Here is a 21325-nt window from a genome sequence, read left to right on the forward strand (position 1 = left end):
AACTGTGAGGAATCATACGTGTGTGTGTGTGTGTGTGTGTCTGTGTAAGAATAAAAACCCTTACCTTGGATCTGTTAATTGGCTGCCTAATTACATGCAGGGACAAATACTTTCCCATCCGTCAATTTTCAAAAGGAGGCAGGGACCACTTGAGGGCTAATGGAGGAGGGGATCAGTTCTCAGCATCAAAAGTTTATGTAAAATGTTTATCTGTATTATATTTATGTGTTGATCCTATCAGCTCAAGTATTCATGAAAGACTGGGTGTGCTGCAGCAGTAGTTTTCTGAGCCATCTGTGGTCCAGCTTTTGTCCATTCACCTTATGCCATTATTTTGTCTTATCCACAGTCTCCAAGGAGAAACACCCTCCCCCAATGTTCCCTGAAAAACCCCTGGAGCCATCCAGTATGCAGACTGACATGGCCTGAACAGAAGATTCTTCACATCTTTAGTTTGAAAAATTGAAAAAGTGTGACAGTGCCTCATGACTAGCTCACAGGTCTGGATTTCATGAGTGGGGCTGATCATACAGTGAATGATTTAGTGGAATAAATCAATATGAAGCTATACAAATTATTCATGTTATTCAGAGGTTATTTGAGTATACAAGACCTTCAAGAAATCAGTTTTTATAAACCTCAAACATAAGTTGTATGAAGAAGCCATATTATCAGGTTCTTTGCAACAAAGTTCGGCTTTCATGCCACCATCAATTATCTTGACACATAGGGACACTCATTAGCCATAACTCAGCTGCTGCAAGCACTGCACAGAATAACATGAGCCTTCAACAGAAAAAGAGACTCACTGGAGTCAGGAAGCTTTTCACCACTGTTGCATAGGTGATTTTGGGGGGAATAATCTTCAAACATTCTTAGGTCTACGTATTTGTGAAGTGTCATGAGAAAACCTTTGTCATGATTTAACACCATACAAATAAAACTGAATGGACTTAAATGTGTCCACAGATATTAAAATGATGTTAACATGAAGAAAGTACTTTGCTTAGACAAATTCTAAAATTTGTCACAAAATGACAAATATCACCTTTTCAGACTCATTTTGTTGAGCAAGGCTTAAAAAACAGACAAAATTTGCTCATTTTTTTGTTTAATATTTTCATACAACAAAATTGTGTCTTTAGACCTTTTCACAAGTTAAGCATGAAAGGTATAATCCACATTCATTCATGATCCAATGACTAGTATTTAACAGCTACAGCTGCAGACTGCAGTGATGGAACTATGATACCCGTACCTTTTTCCTGCTTGATTCGGTGACACACGTTACCTGTGCCTGCACTCTGTGAAATAAATCACCTGCCTTTTGTAAAATCAAAAACAATGTAGCTACTCTACTACCAGCTTCCAATTCCCCCTGGCAGAGTGTAAAACATTGTTAAACAGATATTATTGCACAATGACGCTAACAATGCATACTAACTAGCTGGCTAGCTGCCATGGAGGCAGAGTGAGTGCCACCACACCACCACCACTATACAAATTATGAAAACCCACAATTACTGACTGATTTGTCTAAAGGTGGCAACAACAGAACTTGATGTTCTTGCACTTGTCTGTTTTTTGTTTAGCAGTGTTTGTTCTTGATGTGCCAGCCACATCACGAACTTTCCCATTACAAACACTATTAATCACCACTTCTTTATGGAACTCATTTGCTCAAAACGTAGGACCAGTTTTGTAAATTATGCAAGTGTCATTTCTCACACGTGGTCATATAGACTTTGATGGGATCATGGAACACCCATATCCTTGCTACCTGCATACTTTCTGTTTTTCAAAATAAGAGAAAAGGCACTTCAAGACTCAGCGGTATCAAGCACAATCCCTTGATCAGGTTGGGAACTAACCATTTAAATGTGGAAAAAATGACTGAAGCCTGGAATGTCAGTGGTAAGATCATATGGATCATATCATTTTGTTTCAGAGACTGAAATAAAAAAAACAAAACATCTACTAGCAAACTGAACAGCCTGTGGCAGGGAGAAGTGTCAAACATTAATAGAACTGGACTGGACATAAGAAACTGAGAGAAAATTGCCAAATAAGACGCACCTGTGTCAGCATTGTTGGACAAAGCCTGCCCCCCGTCTGTGCATAGTGAGTTAGGAATAGGCCCTTTCATAACTAGTCAACATCCCTCTCACCTCCTCAGTTCCAGGGAGAAATCAGTCTTTTGGTGTGTAAAAACAGGATTGAGGCACAGTGTACCAATTGCCAAACCAGAAATACAGAAAAAAGATTTATGTACAGCATGAAGTGGAAGAACTTTACAAGTGCTTTGTATAACAGCCACATCAATGAGCCTGTCAAGTGAGTTATACCTTATTCACATATCTTTAAAGATAAAAAGACAAGAGACTGAATGTGTCTGAAGTGGCTCTATAGTCCAAATTACTACACTCAACATGAAAGACTAAAAATGAAATAAGATTATGATGATAGAATTGTAAGGGGCATGATGGGGAGCTAAGTCCACCCACTTTAGAACACCAGTATCAATAAATTGATCATGTACAGTACATTACATGACTCATAACAACCCCCAATTTTCAGAATATTGCAAAGTAATCAATTTCCTCCATTTTGTAACTAACTCACAAATGGTCCCATGCTAATTCTTGCTATTTGTTGAAATAGTTTCCATGCGTTCCACTTTCTCAGTCTTGCTTGAGTTGTGCGGATGTGAGGACAACCTCTAATCAATGAAATGTGCAGGCACCAACTGAGGCCGGACACACTACAGTATCTCAGAGCGCCGGCCCCAAGCCACTGAAGCTCCCCTGACAGGCAATTACTGTGTTTGGGAAAATAAATGAAATGACTAACACAACAGGTCAAATTAAGTGTTACCCAGACACTCTAAAAGGACCTCCCTAATTGCTGGTCCCTGAAGGGACAAAATACAGGAACAAAAAAACATATTGTATCGTTCGATGACGAGGAAAAGATGGAGGAGGCTGCTGCTGCGGAGGAGGAGAGGTTGAGGAAAGAAAAGGACACAGTAAGCTTTGTGTAATTACATGCTTCGCCTCGATAAACTGTGTGTATGTACTGTCAATCAACATCAGTAAATCCGACAGCTGGAGCAGATGGTGAGGGAAGGAATTGAGCTGGTCATTGACTTTGTTTCGGCGTGGAGAAGGAAGAGGAAGAAAACAATTTTAACGCACACCACCAACGCTGAGAAAGAACGACGTGTTGGCATACATGTAAGTTGTGCCAGGATGACCTGACAGAGAACATCGGAAAAACGGGATTTCTTTCTTAGTTTTGCTCCAACTCAGACAAGTTGATCACTCATGGACATTTGGTCCTCCACATCCTCGACCCTCCTTGTGACATGAGAAAATAGAGAAAGTCAGATATGCTTTTGGCAGAACCAATTTGTTTATAGAATCCTTTTACAGATGATTTCCTCTTTCTACAAGGGCCTTTGTTCCGACTAACTCCGCTGCTAATAAAATCTGAGCGACTTGCTCTGAAACTTTTGGTTCAGCAGAGTTTGGACTGAATGAAAGTGTGGAAGGTAAGAGTGGATTCTCTGATGATGAATCTGTTTAGAGAAGGAGCTTTAAGCCACAATGACATTTCCTCCACACTGTTAGGGGGGATTGGGAGCTGGAAATTGTACCTCAGCGCTAAATGAAGCCTAAAGCCTTAATTAACAAGAGCACACAATAGGTGACGGATGTTGCACACAGTTCACAGCTCTCATGTTTCAATCCCTCAGTCAAAGAAAGTGTCTGGGAAATCTGGGCAGGTGTTGAGAGAAAACAAAAGGACACGAGAGCAAACCACCATTGTGATTAAATAACCAGCACAGCCATGTAATTTTCAAAGGGCACGGGCTGATCCTCTGCTCTGTGCCTGACTACCACCTAGCTTTGACGCAGGCTTAAACACCAAATCCACTGTAGCACTGTTACAAAACAAAAACAAAACAAGACAAGTAGTGAAGTTTTTTTTGCATCTCTGGACTCATCGAAATGCTTTATGTATGCAGCTTTAATGAAGCTTGTGGATCTCCTACAAGCATGTCAAATTCTTCATATTTGCACTCGACAAGTCACAATGCACTTTACTTCATGAACTTTTACCCAACATCCTACCTTTATCCACACCATACAAATGGATCAATGAATTGATGTATGTTGTATTTACTGTTGTATTTCTTATGTGTTTTTACTAGTGCCTTCCTTTTTCCTTTATGATCCTTACAGCTCTCTACCTGCCAAGGGTCTACAGATGTAAATTTGAATTTCTGCTAACTCTGACATAGTTACAAATGTATTTATACTGATGTTCATGAATATGTGCTGTCCTATCAAAATAAAGACTGTGAATAATGAGCCTCCAACTGCATCTGCTCCTCCTGTAAAAGGGACAGGACAACTAACAGTAAGGACATCCCATTACAAATGAACAACTTTGATGTTTTATGTCCAATTTAGAGCAACCTTCTTCATTATGAGAGTAAAGCCACTGATTAAAAGGCTTTGTTACACATTAAATCACACAACCCACGGCCCAGCCCTCAAAGAATGACCACTGTACCAATGTTGACAAATACTGCCATGTTCAAAAAGGGATTACTAAAATGCCCCTCAGTCATTTCAGTGAGACTGCAGTGGCACAGTCATAGTGCCAATACATGGGTCTCCTGGAGAAAAAACAAGCAAAACATGGGTGCACTCACTTTATTGTGAATAAAGCTGTTCTTTATATTGTAAGTATGCAAACTGTTTGGTGGATGCAGTGGAGAAGAGGGAGTGCAGGGCCCTTATAAGAGGGCTATAGAAAGAGGGGAGCGGCGGAAACCAAATGGCCTGTAATTGCTAACTGGGAGGTTACAAGGTTAATACTGATCTAGACACAACAATTCAGAGACACACTATTTTGCTTTGGCAACATTCTCAAGGCTGTAAAATCTGCTCTGCTGTTCCTCATTGTGCACAATAAATTACCTTCACCATTAGAAAAACCATTGAATGGACCCAGATACAGATCTGGGTCCATTCAACGGTGAAATGAAAGATCTGAATCTTTCATCTTTCATCGAAATTAAATGGGATGTACGTAAATCACTTATTTTTATTGTCTATAGTACCTACTCTACAGCGTCTGGCTTGACCGAACCAGGATACCTGCTAGACTTTTTTTCCCCCTCATTTTTCAGAAGTGGGTATCAGCCTTTGGATTTTTTTTTTCATGTAATGCTTGAAGATAATTATTGGGAAAAAAACAGAACAAAAACAAACAACAACAAAAAGAGCAAGGGATGGTGCGTTGTATGACCACCCACACCCAGTTTTTGTTGAAGGAGAGTGATGTCAGAGTCGATATCATCAACTTGGTGGTCCAGTCATACATCAGGGAAAGGAGAAACACCTGCACAAACAATCAATGGTATTATGATGATGATGATGATGATGATGATACAACAAGACAGTTAACAGTCATAAATTTGGAACAGTTTCTGTTACAAATCGTCACCCTAGTAAAATAATGGCCTAAATCATAATTTCAAGTTTTTGAGAGAACACAAAAATCGTGACCAAATACAGTGCATATGATATTTATCAATTCTTAATCATTTCAAACAGTGGATGGCTGTTGACATACATAGAATGTTGTGTGTCAATTATGTAACATTAAAGAATAAAATGACTTAGGCCAATTTTCGAACATTCTAGTGTGACTTAGGCAACTTTAAACCTGGCTTAAACTGCCCTTTCGTTGGATAGTACAAACTCAAAACTGAGTTACCCTGAGTTAAATTAAACAAATGTCAGGTAAATCAAATTGGTCAAGAGGTATTCCTTTTCCTCACTTCTCCAGGGCTTCTTTGCTGGGTTTGTTTCATCTATCCCAGTTTTATTCAGTTTATTCACTGAATCTTCATTCTCGGTCATCTTGATTTGCCTAACTGTGACAAACTGTCAAAGAAGTGATGACACTCTACGGGCATCACATTTCATGGACTGATTCTGTTGCTTCTTGAAGCAGCCGCCATCATGAAAGCTTGTTAAATTGCCCAAGTCTGACATTTTATCCTGAAGAATCAAAAATGTTGACTTTGGCAAAAAAAATAAAATGGCCAAAGTCACCCTCTTGACATAGGCCATTGTCCTATAGGGCTTAAAGAGAATGATCTTTTCAACTAAGGACTTAGGCGATTTTACCAGAGATTGCCAGCATTATCAAGAAATGATCTAGGCCAAAAACTCATTTTCATGAAAAAGTGACTTAGGCCATTATTTTAATTTAAATGCTGAATTGCATATTCTGCAGTGAAATTCTTCTTTGGGCAACAAATAACCCTGCAATGAGATCATTACACTTAAGCAAATGCCAAACACCCTAACAGTTAAACCTGTTGAATGAATAAATGAGCATAAACTAGAAGAGCTAACATCTCTTAACAGAAAAGGCCTGATAGCAACAGCACAAGGTACTGATCAAACTTACTGGAACTGGGTTGGGACTCCAGCACATCCCGGCGCCTTAGCAGTATCCTCTGCAGCTCTTCATCTTGGGTTGTTGAAAAAGATGGTATCTTTGGCTGGGGAGAGGATCTCTTAAAATTCCCCTGCACAAGTTGCACAAAACAAACATACAGACAGGTGAAATGGTGAAGAGCTACAGAATTAACATGATAATCTTCAAATACAAAATGAGTAATCTTCAGTGACTCTAGATGCTTTGCTGCTTGTGCTCCAATATGTGTTCATTTAACATGCTGACCTATACCTTTTATGTGTAGTATGAAAATATTATCTTTAAATCTTTAAATGTAACATTTGAAGAACCCAAGAGAACTAGGGGTAGGTCCCACACTCTAATTGTTTTGTGGCAAAACAAGACAAGGCTGAACCATGTTGGTCAGTGTTTGAAAATGTGGTGAGGCCAATTAATTAACAGTGATCAGTGTGTCCATTATGTGAATTCCTGGGTATTAAATGCTCGTCTGAAATTTTCTGTGGTGTTCCCAGCAATATTTGTTGTAACATTCAATCATCATTGTGCCACACATAACTATTATATGTGCCTGCCCCAATTTAATCTTATTCACAGCACTGTTAAATGAGATGGTGCCCTGCTAAACCTCACTATTGCTGCTATGAAAACAGCTGCATCCCGATGTTCTGGTGAGTTCCACTATCCTTTTGAGAAGTGCAGCACCTCACAGGAAGTAGAAAGCTTTGTTTTCATTGAAGGCAAAGTCCTGATTATAAACAAACCAGTTTTGATCAGTGAGAGTAAAAGCACATCGGCCCAACTATGCAAATTTCCTTAATTCTTAGTGTTCCAGAATACAAAGAAAAGGGATAGTTCTTAGCAGGCCAAAAACACTTTTTTATTCATTGTTTGGTCAGTTTCAGCCCAACAGTGTGAGAAAGGGGGATGCGACTGTCAGCAGGTAAAAACAGACCTTTACTGAAGCAAGGCATCAACATTTATTCCATTTTATTACCTCTGGACATTCATCAAATTGATTTTTATTCACCTACACTTTGGACTGTTGTAATTCCACGCTGTGCAATAGGATTTGGAGGGTTAATAGCACACCACTTGATCAGCACTGACACTTCACATTCATTTTCTGACTTTGAAAAATTATATTCTTCCAGGCTTATGATATGGAATTAAAGAACACAAACAGGCTGAAAAAACAGATTAACAAAGAACACTGTAGCGTTAGTGCTCACAAATATTAGAAGATTAATCAAGTGTGCATGTTAATTTAAGCCCAATCTATCAAGGAAATGTTACCATTATATCTCAAACATTTTAAACTATAAGCATCCATATTCTCTAGACTTAACATATTTTAAAAAGGTTGTATCAGTCACTTCCTTTGTGTGTGCTCCTGAAGAGTGCTGAAGTTGTCCACAGAGAAGTGTAGCCAGAAATCGGCATAAACGTCTACTTAAACATCCGCTTGGTAGAACAAGAGCTTTGCCTCACTAGTACCATGTGCCTTGCTGTTACGCTGGTCATGGTGGTACATTACTACACTCGACAACTGGCCTGTGGTGCAGCTATGATGACTCAGCAAGCTCATGCTTCGTTAAATTCCAATAGGAATAGGAAGGACTTCAACTGATCAGCATCTTTGAGCCAGTATGCATTATGTTTACCAGAGAGTAACTATTTATTGACAAAAGTTACACATGTTAGACTATGCAGAAAATCCTCTTACACTCAGTAGAGACTAGTATCTGTGTGGATTAGGGTTATAAAAATGCTATATATATGTCCATGCAGTAACAAGCCCCCTGAAAGAGCTGTTTTCTCCTTCAAAATGCAGTAGTCTGCTGCTTAGTCAGTTCCAACTGGTCATTTAGTAATGATTAACTGTTTCTCTCACATTTAGTTCTTTGGGACGCTAATATCTGTCTGTTAGAGCTACAGTGGCTCAGAAGGACGAACAGTCATTTAACCTGAAGGTTCTATGTCTGGGGGCTGCACGGTGGTGCAGTGGTTAGCACTGTGGCCTCACAGCACGAAGGTTCCGGGTTTGAGTCCCGGCTCGGGCGCGGGATCTCTCTGTGTGGAGTTTGCATGTTCTCCCTGTGTCTGCGTGGGTTCTCTCTGGGTACTCCGGCTTCCTCCCACTGTCCAAAGACATGCAATTTGGGGACTAGGCTGATTGATACTCTAAATTGACCATAGGTATGAATGTGAGTGTGAATGGTTGTTTGTCTCTGTACGTTGGCCCTGCAATGGACTAGCGACCTGTCCAGGGTGAACCCCGCTGGGATAGGCTCCAGCCCCCCCGCGACCCTTACTAATAAGGAATAAGCAGAAGACGATGATGGATGGTTCCATGTCTGATTCTGGCTTTTATACATGTTACATACATTATACATACATGTGCTGTGCCAATACTGAGATTCAGAGCTCAACTCAGAAAATACGGCTTGTGTGAACATTGGCTGTTGTCAAAGTCCTGTTACCATGATTCCTTTCAGTTCCTGAATGGCAGAATTAGAAGGCAGCCTCTCCATCTAGTAAAAGAAAAATAAGAGAAAAAAGACAAGTTTTGTAAATGAACAGCAGTCTGACACATTATACTTATTTTTCCTCATACATCTTATCACAGACAGACACCTCCAGCAAGTGTGAGGGTATATGCTTTCGACAAGAATTGTTAAAATATGTCAACACACAATCATTGTGAGTCAGTTCAGTTCTCTCATCTTCATCATGATTACCTCACATATGGGATTACTTTGCATATGTCATGCCTGATCAAAACAAGCAGTACAATACTGTGCAGTACACTGTGCAGTACATGGTTTAGTACAGTAATTTCAGGGAAGATGGAAAAACATTTTCAGTCACAATCAGATAATGACACAAATGCATGTGCTTTCTCCACCTTAATATTTTCATGTCTTCTCTCATCTCTCTGTTTCAGCAGCTTTTATTGACTGTGTGGGTGGCCTCTTTTCATTTACTGACAAACTACCTGATTCTTCTTCTGTTCAGCCAGAACAATCAGTAAACCGCTTCTTGTATTCCAATGATGTTTGTGAGATGTGCAACTCTAACCATAACAGCACATAGTTTTATAATGAGAGGGATTGTACATTAGGTAGATAACAACTAGTACTAAAGCAGTGACCCTGAGGAAACCTGCCAGCCCAGGTGGTGGGACAAAAAAGGTCCTGAGGGACCATGTAGACCACCTCTCACTGTTTTTCTCTAAGGCCACATTTAGAAGAGAATGGTCCTCCTCAAAGGGGAAAACAATTTTCATATTTATGTGATTTACACCAACAAACAAAGCACTGTAACATGTTTGCCAGGTTGCTACTTGGCAGTGTAACTTGGTAATGACACACCATAGGAGAACACCAAAAGTGTGGATGTTCTTCTTCAGAGCAGAAAGTACAAACAAACAAGAGGGGCTGGAGCCTATCCCAGTGGCTTCTGGGCAAGAGGCGGGGTTCATCCTGGACAGGTCACCAGTCTATCGCAGGACCAACATATACAGACAGATAAACATTCACACACACACATTCATACCTACAGTCAATTTAGAGTATCAATCAGCCTAGTCACCAAATTGCATGTCTTTGGACAGTGGGAGGAAGCCGGAGTACCCAGAGAGAACCCACGCAGGCACAGGGAGAACATGCAAACTCCACACAGAAAGATCCTGTGCCTGAGCCAGGACTTGAACCCAGAACCTTCTTGCTGTGAGGCGACAGTGCTGACCACTGCACCACTGTGCCGCTGAAACTCAACAGAGACAGAAAAATAAACACCGTTCTGTAGTCCACCATTATTTGTTTTTTTGTCCTCCTCAAGCATGGCCATTTGGTTGAAAACCTAATGCACTGGCGTGCATAAATAATGAACTTAATCTGCTAGTGTCAATACATATGTAGCCTGTAATTAACCCACATCAGAATAATATTATTCCAAAAAGCAATAGACCACCATCAAATCACTTATCAATCAGATGCATGTCCCCACTAAAGAAAAAAGAAAAAAAAAACAATGAAAGAAACTATTCTGGACTTGCAACCTCATTCCATGTGTGACAATCCTGGAAATATCACATCCCAGCATTATGAGTAAAAGACCTCATGAATATTCACTCATCTTAATCTTCATCTTTTTGGAAAATCAACAAATGACAAACATGTATCTTCAACAGAAGAGATGATGTATTGATGAACAATTATTCAGAAACGTGAAAACCACACTATGGCTCTTCTAAATGAACAGAAACGCATCAAAATTTAAATGAAATGAGCTGAATAAATTAACCTCAACTCATTATTTAGGCACTGAAATAAACTACAATATCTAACTTAGTGTAATAACGATTATTTCATGAAATTCACACCTGACGTTGCTCCTTTGTCAAAGGAAATTGTGTATATTTACGCGTTCCTCCATACCCTTGTTCTCATCTTATTTGTCTTTCATGTTATCAGTCTTGGCTGCATGGTGGTGCAGTGGTTAGCACTGTGGCCACACAGCAAGAAGGTTCTGGGTTTGAGTCCCGGCTCGGGCACGGGATCTTTCTGTGTGGAGTTTGCATGTTCTCCCCGTGTCTGCGTGGGTTCTCTCCAGGTACTCTGGCTTCCTCCCACAGTCCAAAAACATGCAATTGGGGACTAGGCTGATTGAATACTCTAAATTGACCGTAGGTATGAATGTGAGTGTGAATGGTTGTTCGTCTCTCTATGTTGGCCTTGCGATGGACTGGCGACCTGTCCAGGGTGAACCCCGCCTCTCGCCTGTTGACGCTGGGATAGGCTCCAGCCCCCCCGTGACCCTTAATGTGTAGGAATAAGCAGAAGATGACGATGGATGGATGTTATCAGTCTTAACCTCCTTTAAGTCAAGTCACATATGTACACCCTGCAGTTTTTGTTGTAATAGTCACACCTACATAATTACACACAATCCAAACATGCATACACTTCCTTCTACTGCCCCTCTCTTTCCTCACCCAGTTTCCTATCACCTATCCACCTGTCTTTATCTCATTTGTCCCCTCCTTGATGAAATGTATGACCCCAACAATGATGAGTCATTCATCTTCCATAATTTTTTCACTTTACTGTGTGACTCAACAAACATTTTACTAACTGGAGACTTCAATACTGTTATCACAACCTCAATTGACCACTCAATTACCCAAAGAAGCTAAATAATTCAACTGAAATAATTCAACAATAAATGGTTGAAATAATATTCATATTGCACCTTCCTCCACCAGCTCGACTCAAGAATAGATTTTTATCTTGAAAGCAACTCATTAACCCAACACATCCAAAATTAACCCCCCCAAAAATCAACTCAATCATAATTAGTGATGACGCTCGAGTTTCACTATTGATAAATAGTCAAACACATTTCAACCTCTGACAAGACACTGAAAAGGCGATGATACATACAGTAAATTTGATCCTGATTTTAATATGATGATTCAAAGATTGGGCATCCTTCTCCAAGAAAACTCACAATCACTGTTTACTTTGGAACAACAAATTAAATATCGCACAACATGCCGACAAATTAAAACCCAAGTAAACAAATACAAAATGAACTGAGCCGAAAAAAGACCTAGTTAGAGTATTACATTTTTTTTTAATTCGAGCCTTAAGACAAGACACATTCAAGGTGTCCTGAATGCATCATAAGAACTGATGATCTGACTGAAATCCCATTGAAGGTGGTTTGAGCAATATTTTGCCACATTGTTTCAGTATTGTGAATGTAAATGCATTGTTGGTTACACTGAAAGACCACCTCATTAGCTGATAACCTTTGTTTTAGCAAAAATACATGCCAATGAGCACATAAACTTCAGTATCATCAAGATGTTTCACATCATGCAAAAAAACCCAAAAGAGATACTACACGTACTTCAAAAATCATTGGTGGTTTAGGTGGTCAGGAACACAGTGGGGAACAGATGCAGTCAGTATTGTTTTGATTTTTCTCTCCTATTTTTCAAATAAATGTAGGGAAAACATTGCTAACTGTTAGCTCACTTACTAATAGATAATGTCTCTTACCCATTAGTTGACCCCCCCCCCCCCCCCTTGAAAGTTATACATGTCAGTGACTGACATGAGTGGATTTACTAATTCACGTGATCGATATCAACAAATAACCATGCGTCATCTCTGTACATCATACACAATGGGGACTGTCTGGAAACGATACCTGATTTCAGGTTTCAAGTCTATAACAGCAGTGACTCCACTTCATGACAATCCTTGTGGTGTCCTTCTGCCACTGCTCCACTGAGAGTTTAATAGCATTGATGCCAGCTGTTCAGTAACCGACTGGAGTGTCCTTCTGAGGGTGATCAACACCACCCAGAAGATCTTTTTGCAGTTACCTGTTTCCTGCTTGTATTAGGTAACTGGCTGACAGGTCGAAGCTGAATCCCTTTCTTGATCCTTTGCATCATTTCCTCTACAGCTTGCTGCCTGACATCCACTTCTGCAAGAGACAGATATATTCCAAAAGGAGGAGAGACTGCAGTTGAATAACTAATCTTTAAGATTAGTTGCCTTTTTTATAACAGATGTGTTAAGTACCTTGAGTCAGTCTCAGTGAAAGCAAAATGACAGCAAATGAAAGAAAAAACAAATTTGCAGTAAATGCTAAAAACATGGCAAAACCCCACAGGATTAATCATCGATCAACATTAATCACTGTTGGTTTTAGGGTGGATTTGACTGAACAGTCATCAAGCCAATCATTTGGAGGTCTTCAAACTACATCTAGGTTTTGCAGTGTGTGTGAGGTTGCCAAATTAATCTTGAATGAATGTCGATTAACACAAAAACAACTTATTCACTACATTATTCAAAACTCTAATTCAAAAGTTCATTTGTCAAGTCCTTAAATGAAAATGAAATTCTACAATTACAGTACAGAGCCTATTAGTCAAGCAAAGTGAATATTTATTTCTCTAACACAGAATGTACAATGGCACACACAATGGAACTATTGTCAGGTTTCTGTATCTCACAAAAAATGATTTTGTGTTAAATGGTAAAATATTTTCTTCAAAAGTGCTCACAAAGAGACTGCTATTCAAGTATCAGAGTAGAAGATCCTTGGATGGCACCTATTCAGCGTTGCATGCAATTCCAAGCGTACTGCCCAGTTTGGCTCACACACATTCAGTAACGATTTTATAATTATGTCTGTTTACTCAACATGGCTGTCCTACCAACTTCAATGGGTCAAGGCCTGCCTTTTCTGGCACAAATTGAATAATTTAATTAGCTGACCTAATAGGTAAATGATCTGAGGTAGAATTTCTCATGTGCCACATGCTTCATTTTTTGACCTTCAACATACAAGTGACTTCCATTTCTAAGAGAAAAGGTTAAAAGAATGACATATGAAAGGCAGAAATTGGATTCGGGACCAGTTCTTGATATTAATATAAAATACAAAGATTTTATATACATATATATATATATATGAATTTGACTTACAGAAAACTAAAAGTTAAACAGTGCTTGCATACTGTCATCACATGGATGACATCAGATATTTTGTTGAAAAATAATGAAAGTTTAAAACACCAAGAATAGGAACAAGGTTGCTCTACTTTGATTAATGACACCTGAGAACCTCTGCAAGGTTTGTTTGTAACAAGAGTCTTTTCCTTTTAAGAATTGCTCTCACTAAATTATTTCTTCCTTTTCGTACTGTTTCTTGCATTATTTGTATTACAGTTCATTTATCAACTTCCCCTGTTTTACTCATCCTCGTAGTAACTGATTCATCCATCTATCCATCCATCCATCATCCCTGTTTTCAGGGAGTAACAAAGGAAGAACTTTCGTGTTTACAATGACATAAACATATATAGGTGTATTGCATATTTGGCGCAAACTGCAAAATGAATATACACCACAGGTGTTAGCTTGGAGTTTACAATATAAAGTGCAAAATTAAATGTACCTGCATTCTCTGAGTCCTGGATCACAAGAGGAATGTCACTGCTAACATCTCTTCTCTTTCTGATCAATGACAAGAGAGCGCTACAGTGGGGAAAAACAAAAAAAAAAAACAAGATCACAGGTGTATGGAGGTACTTTTTGTAAGGTCCTGAGGACATTCACATTTAATCATCTTAATCAATAATATTTGGTGTGCTTGACAAAGTGACAGTTTGAAAGTAAACCAAACCAAATTAAGAATGCAAATTTATTACAACTTTTCCCTGAACCACACAATAGTCCACCAAACTAGCTGTGTATATTGACAATATAATCAGTTGTTCTATGTTGTATCCTTACTTAATTAAAAAAAAAAAAAGCCATTATTCATCCACTTCTAAAAAAACCTAACCTTGACCCTTCTCTACAAACCCATCTCCAAGCTGCCATTTATACCCAAAATCTTGAAGAAAGTGCTTGCCAAGAAGCTAACAGGTCCAACAGACCAAATATTTTTTGGTAAGTTTCAGTTTGGTTTGCATCAGGCTGCACTCTATGGCTATACTTTGAGTGTCCAATGACATGTTAATGAATATTGATGCAGAGGAGTGTTCATATTGATTTTTGTTGGATCTCAGTGTTGCCTTTAATATGGTTGATCACCATATCCTCCTTGACAGACTTGAACAGTCGGTGGGTGTCTCTGAGTCAGCCCTGTAGGGGTCCACCTCGTATCTTTCGGAGAAGCGTTTCCCAATTTCTTCCAGTAGTTTCACTTCCTTGTCTGAATCTCTGTACTGTGGTGTTCCCCAAAGTTTAGTTCTTGAAACAATTTTATCTGCTTTGTATCTGTTTCCCCTTGGAAGGTTACTTGGTCAATTTAAAGGTGTCTAATTACAGCGATGCAGACGATATCAAGTCTTATGTCTCCTATAAACCTCAAAACACGGCTGTGTTGTTAGTATTAAAAAACTGCACAAATGCCATTAAAATGCTGGATGGCAGACAAGATTTTCAGTAAATTTTGATAAAACAGAAACCCTTATATCTACTCCACCTAGTCTTGTATCGAATGAAAATGATGTTTTTGGGCTCCTGACCCCACTAGTTAAAACCTCAGTTACCAATCTTGGTGTCACTAAGGACTAGGCTGGAACTCTTGAGCAATGTGTTAGATCTTTGATCTTCTCATGTTTTTTTCAGCTAAGGGCCATTGACAAGTGTCTCAAATGGAGATGGAAATGTTTTTTTTTGAAGGTTCAGTGCTTAAATTTCACCAATAAATATAATGCAAGTTAGACAGTTTGTGGGAGTTCCTGGACTCTGGATGGAAGATTAAAATGTTTTTTTTGTTTTTTTTTAAAAAGAGGTGTTACCAAACTGATGAGTGATGTTTTGCATGCTGTGTGTGATACAACCTTAGGGGATAAGAGGTTGCTGGGGCTGGAGGAGGAAGTGGTGGGGGAGGAGGAGGTGCTGGAGCAGGCTGTGGGTTGGTAGCTGCTTGCAATTTCTTCTGAAGTTCCTCAACTGACCAGTAAAGGCAGAGTATTCACGCACAAGCACATATGCACATACACACATAGGAAAGCAAACTTCAACAAATTGTAAAATTGGTCTTCTTGAGAACACACTTTCATAATCATGATTTTAGCTTTCCTCAATGCTGCTCCACTGAGCAACACAGTCTGAGTAGTTCCAAATATGATCTCACCTGTAAACCTCAGATCCTTGACCTCCAATTGGGCCTTGGAGCACTTGTCATTGCACTCCCTCCTCTCCTCTTCTACAAGCTCAAGTTTATACCTCAAGGCCTTCAGTTCCTTTTGAGCCTCAGAGCTGCTCAATCTGTCCTCCAGCTGCTTTATCTGGCAATGGAAGTAGCACAACACACACATTATCACAGCTTTCTGTAGGTAACAGATTTTGGATACAAAAGGCCTTTTCAGTATTGATCCAGAACATCTACAAACTTCCATTCATCATGAATAACCTATAAGGTGTTTTAAGAGGTTGAATCACTTGTTTAACGTATTTATTACTAAAAAGGACACCCCCGTTTTATTCCCCAGTGTGTTAAATAAAGTATGAATTAGACTTTCTAGTGAAAAAGGAACAGCTCAGCATTTATCAGCTGTTGTGGTGACAGCTCCTGCGGTGGCAATTGATGATAAATAACATTGGGTAGCAGCCAGATGACACTCAGTTATTCGTTTTAAAACCCTAGATCCTTAACTAGCGTTTTAATTGTTCCTTAGATGAAGGGTATGGCTAACCTCCTCCCGAGTACCGGGAGAGGTCAGTGATCCCACTCAACTGTAATCATTTTCTCTTAGTGCCAGAGGATGTGTGAGCGAGCTAGAGGCCATGCTGCTGCTTTTAATTATTAATGTGGAAAGTCACATTAGCTCCTAGGTTTAATTGACATGTACTGTGATAATTCACTAGGCAATTCCCACTTTGCTATTTACCAGCTGAATTATTGAACATCTATCCATTTAAATCTATATCTTTATCTCTATGTATCTATCTATGTATCTATCTATCTATATCTATATATGTGTGTGTGTGTATATATAATAATATATATAATATATATTATGTATGTGTATATGTATATATCCATCCATTTTCTTCCGCTTATCCTGTTAAGGGTCACGGGGGGCTGGAGCCTATCCCAGGCGAAAGGTAGGGTACACCCTGGGTGGGTGGCCAGCCCATTGCAGGGCCAAAATATATAGACAGACAACCATTCACACTAACCGCCAAACCTACGGTCAATTTAGAGTATTCATTTAGTCTAGTCTCCATCTGCATGGCTTTTGACGGTGGGAACAAGCCGAAGTACCCAGAGAGAACTCATGCAGGCACAGGGAGAACATGCAAACTCCACACAGAAAGATCCCACACCCGAGCCGGGACTCAAACCCGGAACCTTCTTGCTGTGAGGCGACAGTGTTAACCACTGCACCACAGTGCCGCCCCGTTAAAATACATCTCTTTCTCAAATCTGATCTGCCATAGGAACATGTAAACAGGAAAAAAGCACATCAGATCAGATTCACATCAGGCCACAATCCTATATGGAAATTTATCTGATATGAATCTCACGTTTCAAATATCTGGGAATTCTCTGTGATTCACAGCTACTTTAAAAAAACAAACCTTGACACACGATTCACACTGTGGAATTAAATGTCAGGAATTTCCTGACATCCTGCAAAATAAAAAAACAATACATTTTGCTGCATGGGCCAATAAAGGGATTAAAAATCTAGAGTATATCTTCCAAAACAAAGAATTCATAGTATTCAACCAAATTACAGAAAATTATGGTATTAACAAAAACAAATTTCTGGAATATCTTCAGCTCAAATCCATAATACAGGCACGGTTTGACCTTACCCAGTCAGACTTAGAGCTTCCACCCAGAACAACAGATTTTTTTTACAAATTTCACCCCCTAAGCTACTGTCTAAAATTAACTCAATAGTTTCTACAACAGAATTTATAATCTGCATTCCTTCCTCCAAATGGGAGAAAGATCTGTCGATCAATCCACACCCTAACTTTTGGATACAAATCTGCTCCAACACATTTAGAATGATTCGCAGTGGTAACCTACAATTAATAAATTACAAGGTTCTCCACAGAACACACTACACAGGACAAAGGATGTTCCAGATGGGCCTCACACAAACAAACATTTGTCCATATTGTGCGACTGGCTCACCAGACTGCTATCTGCATGCTATATGGCTTTGTACACCTGTTAACAATTTTTGGCAGGGGGTTTGTAAAGACCTATCACGGTGGTTAGGGTAACCCATCCCCATCTCCCCCTCACTTTGTCTGCTAGGTGACCTCACTAATGTTAACATGGAAGTAAACAAATCCTGCATGCTTCTCACTGCTCTAAGCATCGCAAAGAAGGCCATCCTGATTAATTGGAAATCCAAGAACAAGCTAAACATTACTCAATATAGAAACCTTTTATTAGACCAGTGCATCTCGCCTGTGGTGGGACGGTGTGGGGGCGGCTTCTCCAATCATGGCGGCACCCTGTGGGATTGGGAGGGAGGGTGGTAAGGGGGTGGAGAGGGAGGTAGAGGTGTATTGTTTGGTGCCTGGGACTTGCTAGTCTGGGACCCTGCCGCTCCCCCGGGGGTCGCACCCACATTTGGAGGGGTTTGCTAACCTTGGCCCAGCCTCGGGCGGGCTGGGCCCTGGCGCGATGTCCTGGACTGCCACCACTTCCAGACAATGGGAGGATGCTGGGGGACGTCTGAGGGATGGGGGCTGACCTCCTTGATGCTGATCGAACTGGGGGCCCTGACCATGGGCTGCTGGCTGCGGGTTCCGCCGTGCACCAGGGGCCTGGGCCCTCCCTGCCCTCGCACTGCGCTGTGGTGGACCCTCTGCCCGGATCTCCGGACAGTGCCCCTTGGTGCTCCAATCTGACCCCTGGACCAGGGAGGCTAGACTCCCTGTTGACTGGTTGCAGTGGTGACGGGGTGGTCAGCGGAGCCAGTCTGGAAGTTGGCCCCCTGCAGGTCTGGCCCATTCCTCAGCCCCTCTCATTGCCCCTCTGTCCCATCACATCTCATCTCATGTGACACTAGGCCTTGAGGGGCTGGACCCCCCCAATTTTAATCACATCGTAGATATTTAGGGCTTGAGGGAGTGCATGAGGATGTACTGGGAGACTCTGCCGTCTGCAACTGTCGGGGCTCCCATGCCCTGAGTGCCTCCGCCAATTTTAACTACATTCTAGTCATCCACATGATCACATCTACATTCCCACGCACAACACGCACTCTGCACCCATGTTGGGATGGGGGGGCAGCTGGGGCGGGGGAGTGGGTCCAGTGCTGCCTCCTTTGCTAACTGCACCATTGCAGGCCTGGGGGCCTGGCTGGTGCTATGGGGGGGGGGGGGTGGTCCTCCTCCCGGCGTGGTGGTTGGGCTGGGGTTGGTCGCGGGCCTTGCTGTTGTGCGGTGGATCGCTTGCTGGCAGTTTCACTAAGTCTGAGGTGCCCTGGACCGTATCAGCATCTATGGAGTACTCAGCCCCTGTATGGAGGAAGATGAGAGTATGATTGTTTTGTCCGGGGGTGGCGGTCCTGGGCGTGCGTGCCTGCGGCTCACCCCGGCGGGTGGGCTGGGCCTCTCGGGAGAGTGGGGGGGCCCTGGCTGGCTGGCTGGTGGTGCCCTATAGCCTGAAGCCCGCCTGTTCTGGGGGGACGGGGAAAACAGAGGATGGGTGGAGGGGATCGGAATCGAGGGTTGGTGGGGGGGGGGGGGGGGTAGCTCTGTACTGGGGCGGTGGGCCTGGTTGTTGTGGTGGGCTGTGGTTGCCCCGCCTGGGTGTGAGGTGTGGGTGGGTGTCGGCCTCACCGCTGGCGGACCTCTTGGGGGGCTCTGGTCGGGTCTCGGGCCAGAGGGGCCCTATGCCCCTGGGCTCTGCTCATGCTGTGGGGGGGGGGGGGGGGTGCCCAACGGGACCGGGGTCCTCTCTGCCCCGTCTCTCTGTGGGCTGCTTCCGGGTGGGGGTTGCTGCTCCTATGCTTTCCTACGGGTCCTGGCATGGGTCGGGCCAGTGGCTGTTTCCTGGGGGGAGGTGTGGCCTGAGGCTCCCCGTGTCCTGGTCCAGACCTGCCTGCTATCCTGGACTGAGGGTGTGATGTTCTGGCCCCCCACATCAGCTACAGCCAGCTACGCACAGCATCCAAGACAAATCATAGCACACACATACACACGCGTATACACACATACACGCATGCAGCGCACAACTGACCCATAATCATACACTCAGACATTTATCTAAAAATTATATTAAACCAAATGGTAAGCCTGCACTGGAAATTCTGCAACCAATGTTTTTTCCTTTTTTTTTCTTTTCTCCTCTCTCTTGTTGTTGTTACTTTTTCTTTGTTTGTTTTCTTTGTTTGTTTGGTTTTTGTTTTTTTCTGCTATTGTTGTTGTTGTTTTTGTGCCCCCCCCCCCCCTTGTCTTCCCTATCCTGTCCCTGTTCTCTCTTCCTATCCACTCCTGAGCCTCAGTCCGGTAGCTTTATCAATGAACCAATACCATTCCTAATAAAATTAAACATAAATGGCAATAGGAGGAGTTTATCAGATTCCTCCTATGCAAAGTAAAACTGCTTCAGTACAACAAGGCACCAGGAACATTGATGCTGCTTGCCCCAGCTGCTGAACAGGAAAAAAAAAAACGATGTCAGGAATTTTAGGCTATCCAAAATAAAGTACCTGTAAATGCAGCAAAGCTGTATATGCACTCAACGATCTTCTCTCATATTGCATTCACAAGTTGGTCACAAGCACAACAAACAAAAAAAAAACCAAAAACACTCCTTCACAAACACAAGTTGTTGGACAAAAAGCTACAGAATAACCACAAGTTTAACATCATTCAGTGGCATAACCTTTTAAAGTTTTAAAATGTTTTTTTTTTTTATGTTTTTTGCCTTGCTGATGCTTTAATGTACAAAGTGAATGTACAAGTGAATGGTCTGGCTCCTCCCACTTTAAAAAAATACATTACACAATGACCAACAAAAGTGACAGCATGATACAATGCTGATCCTGTGAGAGCATCTTATTCCTGAAACTCAGTACCAAGTCACATCAGAATGCCATTCCTTGCTGATTGTAAATGTGAGATGAAGTCATAACTAAAATCAAATTAATCATGTACTCATCATGCATGAATGCACTTACTCTTGTGAACCATGGTTGTAAATGTTGTAATGTTCAATATGTTGTTTTGGTGTTCATGTTTGGATAGTGATTATGTATTGTTTTGTAACTGCCTTCATACTGTAATGTTGATTTTCTTAA

At 41.2% G+C, this 21325-nt stretch overlaps 2 protein-coding genes across 7 annotated transcripts in view; one reads left to right on the forward strand and one right to left on the reverse strand.

Annotated features, from left to right (window-relative positions):
* eno4 (enolase 4) overlaps nucleotides 1–912 on the forward strand; it is a 29630-nt gene extending 28718 nt beyond the window's left edge. For 2 of the 4 annotated variants that reach the window (XM_086180837.1, XM_086180840.1), the window contains exon 13: nucleotides 350–910. In XM_086180837.1, coding sequence (XP_086036963.1) covers nucleotides 350–429 — 80 coding nt within the window. In that variant the 3' untranslated portion in view covers nucleotides 430–910. Of the gene's footprint in view, nucleotides 1–349 lie in introns of all 4 variants that reach the window. The other 2 variants (XM_086180838.1, XM_086180841.1) reach the window with 2 other exon arrangements.
* Nucleotides 913–2388: 1476 nt separating this feature from the next.
* shtn1 (shootin 1) overlaps nucleotides 2389–21325 on the reverse strand; it is a 40614-nt gene continuing 21677 nt past the window's right edge. For 2 of the 3 annotated variants that reach the window (XM_086181024.1, XM_086181023.1), the window contains exons 10-16: nucleotides 16180–16333; nucleotides 15884–15995; nucleotides 14488–14567; nucleotides 12902–13005; nucleotides 8985–9035; nucleotides 6493–6613; nucleotides 2389–5412 (exon numbers count right to left, since the gene is read on the reverse strand). In XM_086181024.1, coding sequence (XP_086037150.1) covers nucleotides 5387–5412; nucleotides 6493–6613; nucleotides 8985–9035; nucleotides 12902–13005; nucleotides 14488–14567; nucleotides 15884–15995; nucleotides 16180–16333 — 648 coding nt within the window. In that variant the 3' untranslated portion in view covers nucleotides 2389–5386. The remainder of the gene's footprint in view (nucleotides 5413–6492; nucleotides 6614–8984; nucleotides 9036–12901; nucleotides 13006–14487; nucleotides 14568–15883; nucleotides 15996–16179; nucleotides 16334–21325) is intronic. The other variant, XM_086181025.1, reaches the window with a different exon arrangement.

This window comes from Aulostomus chinensis, chromosome 16 (assembly GCF_037954235.1).
Source record: "Aulostomus chinensis isolate RoL2024-O1b breed Wild chromosome 16, RoL_Achi_v1.0, whole genome shotgun sequence".
Lineage (NCBI taxonomy): Eukaryota > Metazoa > Chordata > Actinopteri > Syngnathiformes > Aulostomidae > Aulostomus > Aulostomus chinensis.